Here is a 13,035-nt window from a genome sequence, read left to right as displayed (position 1 = left end):
TGGATAAAAAAGGATGTGTACAGTGATTCACTCACAAAATCCTCTTTCAGCACAATGTTTTTAATTTATTATTCATTTATACTTTTATTTACCTAAAATAACAATAGATGGGATGATAGATGAATAGACAATTTATATAATGTGTTGGAATAAATATCAATAACATCATGATTTGACATTTAATGATTTAGAAAGAAACTGTGGACCTAGGTTTTTCTAGCACGAAGGCATTTCATTGCTATATGGGCTGAAATATATTGGTGCTCGCATGTTATACTTAGTCACTTGTCCAAATGATGAAGCTGAGAATCTCACATTGATGGCATTCACTGCCTTGAGTATAGGGCTCAGGGAAATGGTAAACTGATATCCATCACTGTACCTGCAATTTATCAGCCTCTGCGGGGAGAAGACAGGCCTCCGCGACAGCTTCCACCGTACTCTGATCACTTTTGTCCGACGCGTGGCCACCGTACACCACGTTTCCCAGGATGCACTGCAGTGCCCGGTGCATCTCGGATCCGTATGTGCTGGTTATAGCTTGCAGGCAGTGTAGTGCGGTCTTGAAATCCTCCTCAGACCTGAAAGATGGAATGATGAGAAAATACAAGCATCAGGTTGGTTAAACATCATACAGAAATATTCGATGCAACAGAAAGTGTCAGCAAATTGGAAAAGGGATACTTATTTATATAATTAAACGTCTCCATACATCTATTTTCTAATCAGGGCACCTCTCTATTACATACATTATTATATGACTGATATTAAGTTTCACATCAAATATTACATATTGCATAGAATTTCACCTCTCTATTGCAGACACTTCTATTCAGGATTGCCATTCACAGTGTATCCTCAACAGACAGCTTGTTTTGTATTTTGTTTTTCTGTATACACTGTTTTTTCACCCAGAAACACACAACATCAACACACTTGTCACTCACCAGTAGCAATCATGCACCAGTGCAAAACGTTGGTAGGATCTTCTGTTGTTCAGTATTGTATGAAGCAATGACACTGAGAAGAGCAGGTCACAGATTTGCTGAAATAAAAATATTACACGAAATGCTTGAACTATCACTGACCCAGTCAAAGCATTACAAACACAACATTTGAATTCCCCCTTTCGCATTTTTGAACTGTTCATAAATTGCTGCGACAGTATTAATCTGCTTCGATAATGATTTAACTTGAATGTGATCCTTTACACAAGCTCTCTAAATATATTAACTATCCCAAGAGGATGAGGATCACAGAAACAAGTGGCTGAGATAACTCTCTGTTCAAATTCTCTTATTTTCTTAAAGTTCTGCCTAATACTGCTGGGCTGACATGCAGCGCCAACAACAGATTCACAAACACTAGATCACAAGAGAAACATATTCAACATTCTTTCGATAGGGTAAAACTTGGTTGAAAACTGCTGATTCTCGAATACCTTCGAATCAAACATTGAATTCACTGTAAGTACTGGCTCTAGCCATGCCCCATGATAATGTGCATGGACTAATTGTCTAAAAAGCATTAAAGTTGAAAAATTCTCTATTCAAAAACTGTACCTTTGACTCGTCTGTGGATGTGAGGAATTTAGAAGAGTTGATTGCTACAGTACCCTGGTTGTAACATTTTTGCAACAGCGTCTTGAAGTTGTTGCTAGTTGCACAGTTTACTTTATGGCTGTGTTGTATCACTAAACCTGCAGAAAGATGGAAAAAGAAACTCAGTATATTCTAGGAAGGGGCACATGTCCTCAAAGTCTACATGGTGTACAATATTATAAATGCAAAAATTCTCTTTGCTGCCTGAAAAAAATCTTCCGTATATATTTACGCAGTAATGTATCCCTCCTGGCACATAATGGACGAAAGCAAACTTTGCATGACATAGCAGAGTACATTCTGGAGTGGAAAGTTTGCTTGGATCCATTATGGGCTGGGTCATCAAAATTTGCATGAACACTGAGGTCATTCACCTGGTAGCAGGCATTCAGTGTCGGCCTGTGTCACCATCATAAGTCTGAAGGTCATGTGCAATGATGACGTTCCTCTGGACATTGCAGTGCTGGCACGACTACCCGCTTTACTACCGATGTCCGTGACGTCTGTGTTTGCCTCTATCATGTCCTGCATAGAGATACGTAGAGAAAGTGAAAAAGTGTTGTGTATTTCATCATGGGAAACCTATATACCACTTGTTGGGGTCCATTTTAAAGCTCTTGGTTTAAGAAAACTTTTCATGCAGTCTGAAAGGAGCCTATGAAATTTGCATAAAAGTTCGTGTTAGAGAGCCTCGTTTTCGTTACGCTGACCGCCACTGCAGTGAGGGATAAAATACGGCGAAAGGGTGGTCTTTAAATATCGACGTGCAGCAAAACGTACAATAGCTAGAACTATAATTTTTGCTTTCAGTTGTAGCATACATACTAATGATCTGTTTTCCTTGGGTAAACTCACAAAAGTTGAGAAGATTTTATTTAAATCGCTACAAAGTGGGTGGCGAGGTCGACCCGCCAAATGCGGAAGTAAACTTCACCTTTTTCGTAAAACAGCTCGATAATGACCTTAGAGGTCTTAAGCCAAGCCGAAAATTTCAGAAAATATTCATTTAACTATTATCAACATTTGGTGAAATTTTCATGACCGTGCGACCATGGACATGTATTTGCGGCAGTGTTGAATGTTGGCATGCAGTTACCATATCGCTGTATACGTAGATCTCGAGGGTCTATGAGTATATGAACACCCGTTACGCTACGTACACTCCACGCTGTTTACCGCGACCAAACCACTTGTAGTTCACACGGCGCGGGTGTTACACGATTAATCTTTCATTTTTATCAAAGTTTACTCCTATAATCTCGGGTCACTGATGTTATATATAAATAAAGTATTTAATTAATGTCACATTATGACCATCAATACTTAAAAAAATGTTTTGCTAGTTACATGAGTTATAAAATGTGCCAGTCTAGTTCGAGCACGCACGGTAATGCTAGCAGGGATGGCCGCAACGCGCAGCTGTTTACCGGCTATCATTCTAGCCGCATCTATATTCACGTACTTGCGTGCGGGATACAGAGTAGCCGTATTTATCCAAGGAGATTTTTTGCAGTCGATGTTATTTCCTACAGTTTTTGTATGCTTGCTAGCTACTAGAATGCGAAAACGGAAAAAATCACTCATAAACGAAACAGCACTGCTAGTCAGTACGACGGGTGTCTACCACTGTACTACGTGTACGGCCGCAGACAGTGATAAACGTAGCCCTTCTGTCACCGTAGTGTTTTTTTTTCCATTTGCACTGTCCACGACTTTACCGAGAAGCCAGCCAGGCAGATTGTGTTGGCCAGTGAGGTAACACAAGCTTGCAGTCTTGCTTCCTCGTCACAATCATTGAAAACATAAACAGAACCGAAAAAATCTGCCAAGTTAGCCGGTGAGGACCGAGAAAGAGCTGAAAGAGTTTACGTGTACACTCACGCTGCGCTGTAGGTCGCCATGTTAGATTTAACACATGAACGTCGCTGCATAGTCAACTTCAACGAGACTTATTTCAAAAACGGAGGCTTAAGCCACTGAGATTTTTTCAGATCGTATGGACCTACTCAAGATACGTCCCCTCCCTACTTCTCATGGAAATTTGACTTTGGATATGCTTTTGCGGCAGTGTTTAGTGAACGGCATTTTCGGTCGCTCGAAAACCATGAAAATAAGGCTAACGCAAAAACGAATTGATAAAACCCCATAAAAAATCATCGGCGAACACTAACTAAGAGTACAATTCAGCCGCTAACTGGAAACAGGGCGGATGCTAAACGAAGGCTGAGATATCTGCGGATAAAATTCTGGCGAAAAATGCCATAACCGTCTCTCACTGGCTAGAGGGCGCTGTTCGAATTTGAACTAAATCCCTAATTATGCATGCAAATGAAGTACCCTCCTTTCAGACTGATGGGCTTAGTTTTTCGAAATTCGAAAATTTCATTTTTCTCCATAGAGTTAACATAAGGATGGCGGCCATTTTGAATTTTAAATATCGGTAAATCTTGAGTTATTTGTTTACCTATAATACCAAAAGTTGCGCTGTGAGCCCCGATTTTGACTCTTAATTTTGAAAGAGAGTGGTTGAAAGATTCCTCAGGGAAAGTTTGAGCAAAAGTTTAAGTCTTTCACTTTCGAGGCGCAAACTATCTACCTTAAGCTGACACAGAGTGACATGACTATATCGTATGCACAGAGAAACACTCCTGTACCTTTATAACTTGGAGAATTTCTTTGCTCCAATCACACACCAGATGACAGTTGTTGAGGATCACCCAGTCACCAGACAAACTACTCTCTTTGATGATTCGCACTGCTTCATCCATCTGCTGCTCTGTTCCCATGGAAACTGTGTGAATATGGCCCTCCATCCCATGGTCCTTCGCATAGTGCATCACTTCTGCAACGGGGTCAAACAAGCAGTGACCTGTGAAGAAATGACACTTCTTTGAATCACATAATCATACATTTGAGAAAACTTTCAAAATTGGACACACACATGGTAAATATGAATTTTCCAATTGTGCAGTGATGGTAAGAAGGAAAACAAAATATAAAACAAGATTACTATTTCTGTACCTTTCGAGGCATTGAAGTCCTGGTTACCACGGTAACTTGCAGGCAGTAAGAAGACTATTGGTATATGCGGATTTGTTTCCTCCACTGTCTTCTCTATGTCATAGTTTTCAGACTTGGCAATGCTGGCTCCCAGCTGATACACTGTGATATCTTGACAAAGCTGTGACAGCTATGAGAGAACACAGGCAGTTGTCAATAGTAAGGAAACCTGAGACGTTAACCCTTTGAGTGCTGCATTTTTTCCTATCAAAATTTTAGTGCAAAATTCTACAAATTTTTATGAATCTTTTTGCAATTTTTAAAATAATTTTGGACCAAATGAACATAACATTTGATTGCCTACAGTTCTTCATCAAAATTTTGGCAAAAATCTAACAAAAAAATTGACTGGGTTATATTTTACACATGTATATAATTGACTTTGGTGCCCAAACGGTTAAAGTGATTTCCGATGATAACAACATGGGTTTGGGACACAACTTAAGTGGCACAAATGGATCTGTATACAAGTTCAATATAGACTGAGCTATTATCTGAGCGATCAGGACTACGGCCGAACAAAAAAAATTGTGCTGTTCCGATAACCCGACCTACCTTATTTTTTACCTGCCGACCCTAAACTTTTTAGAGCTACGTAAACACGAAGTGAAAAAAAAGGAAAAAAAATCGTAAAATCACGCGTTCGTTACTTGGCATTTGATTTTTGCTTGAATGAGGATGTCTTTAAAATTTATGGTTTTGTTCCTGTTATATGTATGATGCATTTTTCTGGAAATGTTGTGGCCAGTGTTTGACCGCCCTGAACCCCTAAAAAATGCATATTTAAAAATAAAAATATTTTGGAAAAAAAATTCCTGCCGACTTACCTACCCTATTTTTGAAAACCATGTTATCGGAACAGCACAATTTATTTTTTGGGGCCTATAAATGAATAAACAATTCTTCTGGATCGCAGATTATTCATTTCCTTGTCAGTGACTTTGTTACTTACCAGGTGTGGCTGCATTATTCTCCATAGGATGGCTTTCTGCATCATGTTGAGGTGAGCATGGTTGTCATCCGGAACCAGTGAAATTAACACTGGAGTTCCCTGCAACAAATGGATGAAAGAGCAAAAAATTAATGGTTAAATAAAGCAACATGTTTTTTCATTGGAAAACAGCTTGGCAAAAAAAAGATTTGTGTTGCTGGAAACCCAACCAGCCCATAACATTCTTTTGGCATTTTCTAAAATATTTGAGTAGACTCTCTAATGTTTACTATTTTTATGGGTCTCAGCAGACAAAAGGAAAAACAAAAAAATATTAGTCTGTCCTACCTACCCTAATTTTTGGAGGCATGTCACAGAAAATACACATATTTTTTTTATTTGGTCCTATCTTACTGTAGTATAGGTTTTGATTATGCATACAAAGTTGTAAAGCAATGTCCAGCATTGTCCCCTCCTCTAGATGGTGCAGACACTGAGGCCTGAGGTAAATATCACAGTGACTTTGTGATAAAAGTTTGGTTGATATTAGTAAGTTTTTCCTTTTTGCTTTAATATTTGCATTATACCATATTAAATTACACTCAACTTTTATGCAAAGCGGCTGGAAGGGACAGATATGTCTTTGTCCTTCAAGTGAAATAATTATTTCTGAAAACTCAAAAATTCCTTTCTTTTGGATCCTATCCAAGAAATTCCAGCATTTCAAATGGTCTGTCACTCCATTTAAATAGCTTCTGCAGCTGTGCAAGTGCCCTGCAGATTTTCCATCTCCATGTCTTTATTTTATAATCAGTTGATAGATTCTGACTTTTTGATTTATTTTTGTCTGAACTGCCACTCTAAACTTGCTACTTTGTAGCAATGTCATAGGTTAAAGTTTACAATGTAACAAATGTGCAGTGCAAAATTGCAACATTGATTCAAAATTCTGATTTTCAATGAGGCCACTCTGTCTGTCTCTTTGTCTCACTCTTGTCAATCACTGATTGTTTGTGACTGTTGTCTGTATGTCTGTTTGTCTGTCTGTCTGTCTGCACTTTTACAGAACAATCACTGCCTTTTTTTCTGCAAACATAATATTTCTCCTTTTCAAAAACAATTTACTTCATTTAAACATTTTACTCAACACAACCAGGTTTGGTCATTCCATTCACTTCTGTTTGAATTTCTAAAATTGTTCTCCAAACTCACCTCAAAGTATTCTTGCCACTGTTTATTGTATTTGATCATGGAATCACGCAGACCTTCAAAATCTTCCAATTCTTCAAGAATACCAAAATCAAGCCAAGCCTGTGAAAAGAAAAGAGTTATGATTAATTTATGCCACAGTGATGATATCAACTGGTTTGGGAAGGAACAATTTCTATTCTCAAATATCCTTACCACTGATGAAAATTCAAAATTTTTCACTGTAACATGAAATAACAAATGAAAGAAAACAAATTTCGCTACTTTCCCTTAAAATGTAAACCTTTTCCTTATGTTAGTTATTTAAAATTTTTGTACATGCTATTATTTACCATATTATTTGCATGTATATTTTCAGAAAAATTTGGTAGTGTTGATGAAGCTGCCACAACACTATTCTTCAAAGTTGCAGTATCTCAGCAATAGCAGAACAATTATTGAAATACAATCATTTTTTGCAATATATATCACACCTGTTTGAGGACATTGTTGACACACAGACATAAACAAAAAAGATCTAGAAAACCTGTCTGGAGCTCAAAAGTGTGGTTGGGAGCAATCACCTTTTCTGACATCCAGTCTGGCTTTTCACTGATATCTTTGGGGTCAGCGACCATCTCCATGGTGATTCCATCGACAAAGATCGACCACTCCTGATTGGCTACTCCACCTGTCATCCTGAGCTTCTCCATGGCTACCAGAAAGGCAAACAGCAGTGAGTGTTGGCTGGAGACAGCAGTGGCAATCCAACGATGGATGCTGTGGGTGAGCACGTCTACAAGCTCGCTGGCCCTGGCCTTCGGCGAGAGGCCCACAGCACCCGTCTTTCCGGGGCTGCGCGATTTCAGAGTGTCCTGAACAACTTTGAGGAACGCCTGCAGGTTAAACTGGTAGAGCGGGTGCAATTTCGGTAGGTGTTTGATGACGGAAAAGAGAACCGATCCATGCTTTGCCACTGGAACGTAGCTCTTTCTCTTCTCATCTAACTGTTCTTTGAAGATCTGCGTTTCTGCCAGACTGGTCTGCGTGGCAAACGTCTGTTGCTGACACTCTATCAAAGCTGGCAACATGTCGTCCTGTTCCAGAATGCTATTCTTTAGGTTCAGTGTTTTATCAAGAATATCATCCTGCAAAAAAATGCAAACAGAAAACAAGGCTTTGATAAAAAAATCTACAGTTGAAACTATTCCTTTCTAAATTTTAGCAGTATCGAAAGTCATCATTGAAGACAGAGTAACTTGGAAAGAATTGATTAACTCTACTGTCATGGCAATTGCAAAAATCCATTAGCCTCCTACAAGTCTTTTGATGCAAAATGTTCCTAAGCTTGCCATAACCACATCTCTGGTTTGATACAAAAAAACCACATTTATTAGTTACATTGCACTTTAAACTCTGAAGAACAACAAAGTTCCATTTTTTAAAATGAAACTATACAAATTATATTTAATGGTATACAGAAAGTTCTGAAATGTATTACTTATTCCCCAAAATTGGTCACCATGCAAAGTTAGGTACTATAGAAACAAATTACATAAAAATTACCAATTTTTAAAATTCACATGGCCACAATCTCAGTGTTAAGTCTATGGGAAAAAATAAAATTTTTGATTTCCAAAAAATCTAAAAAAGTGAAAATTTTTCTTACTCCACGAGCTTGAAAGTGAGCCCCAACACGTGGTAGATTAGAAAATTTTTTTTTGAATTTGAAAGTCCAAATATGTGTCTGCAAGGTGTGGTCTACCTTTAAATAATTCACGAAGGACCATCCAAAGATCCCTTGCCATCGCTGATAATCATTCATAATTTTGATGCATTATCATTCCATCACCTTTGTCCAAGGCAATCAACCAAATATTGAAATCAACACCAATGCCACTAAAGGGTATAGAACAGACCGATATATATCTGACCCATACCTGTACCTCCTTCAGCTGCTGTTTGTAGTGTCTGAGATCTGACTCTATAGACCTGTACTGGTTCTCATACTCAGGTCTTTCGATGCTGAGCGTCACTCTCAGGACCCTGTCAAAGACTGCCTGTTGACTGACGGACAGATCAACCACGCTGGTATGTTGAATTGGAAGTGGTAGCAATCCTGGACCTGGAAAACGAAAATACGTCATTAGGAAACTGTTGTCGGTCACAACCTCAATAATTATGAAGTTGTCATTCGTAAATGAGAAGTACATGTGCTATGGATTGGGAAGACAGCACTGTCTTGTCAAAACCTGAAGACTTGTACTTCTGCTTGTTTCTCATGTACATAATGTGCAGCTCATGTATAAGAAACTCTCTTCTTATTTAAACTATGTACAATTGCAAGGCCACTGGTTTTGTCACAGACTGGGGATGAAGCACCCTAAAATGATTTTACCACTGAGGTAAAACGATAGACCTTTTTGTAAGTTTTCTAGTTTAAGAATAATTTGTGACAACAGAAATGTTTTAAAGTTAGCACACTGTTTATGCTAATGGGAGAAAAATGGCTAAGATGTGTTTGTCCTGGAAACAGGAAAAGTGTTACAAAATTAAGTTTTTTTGTAATAATTTTGAATGCTAATCATGTAGGTTTTGGACAATCTTGTTATCTAATTATTCAAAATGACTCAGATACATTGGAGACATTTTACAAAAAGGTTGGTGATGTACAACAATCTGATAGCAATCTTAACCTGTTCACCCCTATTTCTGAATATACAGGTCCACAATCACCATTATTACTATTTGTTTGAGCCAAACCATGGTGGTGTAAAGGTTAGTCATTGCACCATACCTTTGATGCCCAGTGGTACGAATGTGACCAGGAACAGCCTGAAGTCTTGATGGTACTCAAACTCATTGCCGCCAATCTTCACATGTTGCTTTCCCTCCTTGTCCATGGTAATATTGCGATGCAGCAAATCATAAAGAGCATAGTCCAGGGGCTGCCTCTCAATATCCATGATCATCAGCGTCAATCCGAATGCCACCGCGTGCACGATCTTGGAGTTGAGATCACGGTCGTCAGCCGGGACAATCAGGAGGCCATCAGCCGGTTTGACAAAATTTGGATCGATGTCAATATCCCACGCTTCGAAGTCATCTTGTTCGGTAGCAGGGTGTATGTCAGTGGCTGTTTCACTGTCAGCGTACATGTCTCTTCCGGATATGGCATCTCCCATACTAACATATCAAAGAAAGAAACAAACAATGAGAAGTCAATCTCCATTTTTAAAGGTAGTACGCGCCTCAAAATTAACAATACAAAGCAACAAATTGCCCAACATTTATCAATATTTGAAATTCAAAATGGCTGCCATCCCTGTGTTAACTCTATGGCAAAAAATTAAATTTTGGATTTTCGATAAACTAAGATGGTGAAAATTTGTCTTCCACCAAGAGCTTTAAAACGAGCCCCCACAAGTGGTAGATCAGAAAAGAATTGTAGAAAATTGATAGTCCAAATATCTGTCCTGCAGGGGGCATTATACTTGAACGTGCATGAGCCATTAAAATGCTAAATTTACCTGGTGGTTCTTGGCGTGAAGTCATCCATGATACCAGTGACCGTGTCCATGCCGGTTGACGTACTGAGTCTGGTGTCTCTGTCGTGCTGGTCAGTACCGGACATCCACTCATCATCAGTTATGGCAGCGCCGACGCCACCTCCTGTTGCCATGGAAAAATCTGATTCGAATTTGTCTTCTGTGGGTACAGTATCTAGATAAATGAGAAAACCAATACATTAAAAGCATAGCTCGACTGAAAAGTGTAATGTCTGCTTTTAAAAATTTCGTATTGTCATTCATATCACCTGCTGTATCTCATCAATGTCACCTTGCTGCCCCTTCTTTCTTGAACATTGATGTTCATCTTTTCGACACACACCAAGTTTTAAATCCACTCTTAAAATACCCTAATGGACATTTTCCTCAACTTCTGTTCCGCTTTTAGTGATTTTTGCACACAGTTATTCAACAAAAGTAGTGAATTTTTTCTCCGTACATTTATTTTGAACATGTATAAAACTCGACAGTGTGTTCTATTACCAAATTTCTACCTATACACAATAGTGCAACCAAGGCTGTGATCACAATTTTTGGGTCAACATAAATGATAATCTATCGTCATAATTTTCTTCACACGATTGAAGTTTCAAATTATTTTTTTATCAGCAGGATTCATGAAGATCGACGTGAAGATGAAATCCACTGTGTACCTGATGTCGTTGTAGTTGTTCCCATCGGTAGCAGTTTGAAATCTTCATGGTCCTCCTCACTCGGCGTTTCCGATGTCATGGTTGCCTGCAGCAGTCTCACCCACATCTCTGCTTGCTTGTCGGGGTCCACCAGCAGTGGCCAGCTGTACAGACCATCATGTGCACAGCTTCTCATTATGAGGGCGTTCTGCACGGCTGCGGTGTCTTGCGGTATGCCACGGTAGTGCCAGTGCGACTGTTCATCAGTGGTACTCAACACAACTGGCATTAAAAAAAATCGCAGATTATTATAAGTACAACAGCAGTTGACACTCAATTAGAAAGACATTAATCACAATACAGAAGTTATAAATGTTAGAGATTATAAGGTCAAAGTTATTTGGCAAATTGTATTGCATTATCATTCCTGTACAACAAATAATAACAAAGATATTTCCAATGCACGTTCTAACTTCCTTTGGAAATCAGGATGTGTAGAATTCTTAAATTCTGTAAAGCTAACCTTGAAGTGAGAAATTTTCCCTGACTTGTACCACCCCTGCTGGTGTAATGGTATCTTCCTGCATGTCCATGGATGGCAGGCTGTCAATGGTTGTATCCGGAGTCCCCTCTCTGTAGGTGCTGGTCTCACTGTCCCCAATAATAAACTCTGTTGCTTTATCAGCTCCCTGTCTGTCTCTGCCGCTTCCGATGCTCCGCCTGGAGTCCCTGGACATTTTCCTCGAACCAGGTTTCTCATCCTTGTTGGCCTGGATGACCAGCTCCAGGGCGGGCGTGACCGACTGCACCACTGGCAGGTCCGCCTCGTGCATATGGATCATGAATTTGCCAGAGCGGCACCGGTCCAGCCAGTCCTGCAGGAGGACGTCTCTGGCGAACTGCTCCATCGGACCGTGGTAGCACACGCATGCAGCCGCAAGGAGGGCGTCGCCAGGAGCAGTGTTGAAGCTGTTCTGTGCTTCCGTGAGATGGGCTTTCCATGCAGCATTCTGACTGGTCATGTTGGTAACTAAGTTAGCTGCCTTTGCTATTTGGGATTGCGTACCCTGTTTCAATCAAAAAAATAAAAAAAAATTTCTGTGTAGATCTATGAGTCTTCCTATATATTTTGCTAACCAGCCTATTTTCATTTCATCTTATTTTTGGTCTATAGTTGTAAGTGAATGACTGTGATCTAAATTCACTGCAAGGCACTTCATGATCATGGCCACATTTCAAAATCATATCCTGGCTGATAATATGAGGTTATTACGAAAATACCACAAAGGATGCACGAGGACATTGGCGCAGCGTATCGTCCGACGCGAAGCGGAGGGCGATGTGCGGCGCCAATGTCCGAGTGCATCCTTTGCGGTATTTTCGTAATAACCTTATTATTATACATCTTACATTCCTGATCGGGGCATCAAAATGTCGGAGTAGTGACCGTTTTCGTGCAATGTCAACAATTTTTCTTCCGATTTTATCGCGCCAGTGTGGAACGCTACCTCGGACGCGCTTCTGCAAGTTTTGGAGTGTGTGCACTACAAACATACGTATGTACAGAGTGCGCGCGAGACTTGTTCTGGCACTCGTCCAAGGGGTCCCTTGAAACCGTTCTACAGTGAACGCCCAGATACAGCCGCAGGGAATGGGGCGCCTTGAAACCGTATGTGTTACGGAACGGGCGCGCGTTCCGTACGGCTTTTTTAGCGCACGCTAAATTCTATTGTTCTCGATGGTAGATGTATAATAAAACTACGTATTGGAAAACTGTTAAGCAAAACCATTGGTATGGGCCGTATATCTCAGATACATATACATGCACAGAATTAAAAATGTTGTTGACGATAGATTTGGAAAGCAATAGGATGCTGATATCTGCATGTCAGTGTGATCAGTTTTCTACTGGAAGATAGATACTCAATAATAAAACCAACTGTGTTTGAATGCTGTCTGTTCTTTTCAGATGCAAGAAATGTGACTACAGCTCGAGATGTTTTCAATCAATCATTTTTGTATCTAATCAGATCAGTTCAACGACAGACGAAACG

General features: G+C 39.6%; 1 protein-coding gene across 3 annotated transcripts in view; it reads right to left on the bottom strand.

Moving 5' to 3' along the window:
- LOC139140638 (dynein heavy chain domain-containing protein 1-like) overlaps positions 1-13,035 on the bottom strand; it is an 89,875-nt gene that overhangs the window by 4,302 nt on the left and 72,538 nt on the right. For all 3 annotated transcript variants that reach the window (XM_070709996.1, XM_070709998.1, XM_070709999.1), the window contains 14 exons: positions 11,505-12,048; positions 11,003-11,263; positions 10,311-10,503; positions 9,578-9,966; positions 8,721-8,905; positions 7,365-7,928; positions 6,805-6,903; positions 5,614-5,712; positions 4,623-4,791; positions 4,256-4,470; positions 1,976-2,126; positions 1,563-1,699; positions 948-1,045; positions 383-581 (listed from right to left, as the gene is read on the bottom strand). In XM_070709996.1, coding sequence (XP_070566097.1) covers positions 383-581; positions 948-1,045; positions 1,563-1,699; positions 1,976-2,126; positions 4,256-4,470; positions 4,623-4,791; positions 5,614-5,712; positions 6,805-6,903; positions 7,365-7,928; positions 8,721-8,905; positions 9,578-9,966; positions 10,311-10,503; positions 11,003-11,263; positions 11,505-12,048 — 3,303 coding nt within the window. The remainder of the gene's footprint in view (positions 1-382; positions 582-947; positions 1,046-1,562; positions 1,700-1,975; positions 2,127-4,255; positions 4,471-4,622; positions 4,792-5,613; positions 5,713-6,804; positions 6,904-7,364; positions 7,929-8,720; positions 8,906-9,577; positions 9,967-10,310; positions 10,504-11,002; positions 11,264-11,504; positions 12,049-13,035) is intronic.

Source organism: Ptychodera flava, chromosome 9 (genome assembly GCF_041260155.1).
Source record: "Ptychodera flava strain L36383 chromosome 9, AS_Pfla_20210202, whole genome shotgun sequence".
In the NCBI taxonomy this organism is placed as follows: Eukaryota; Metazoa; Hemichordata; class Enteropneusta; family Ptychoderidae; genus Ptychodera; species Ptychodera flava.
The sequence above is the reverse complement of the archived record's forward strand: the minus strand, read 5'-3'. Positions and strand labels throughout refer to the sequence as shown.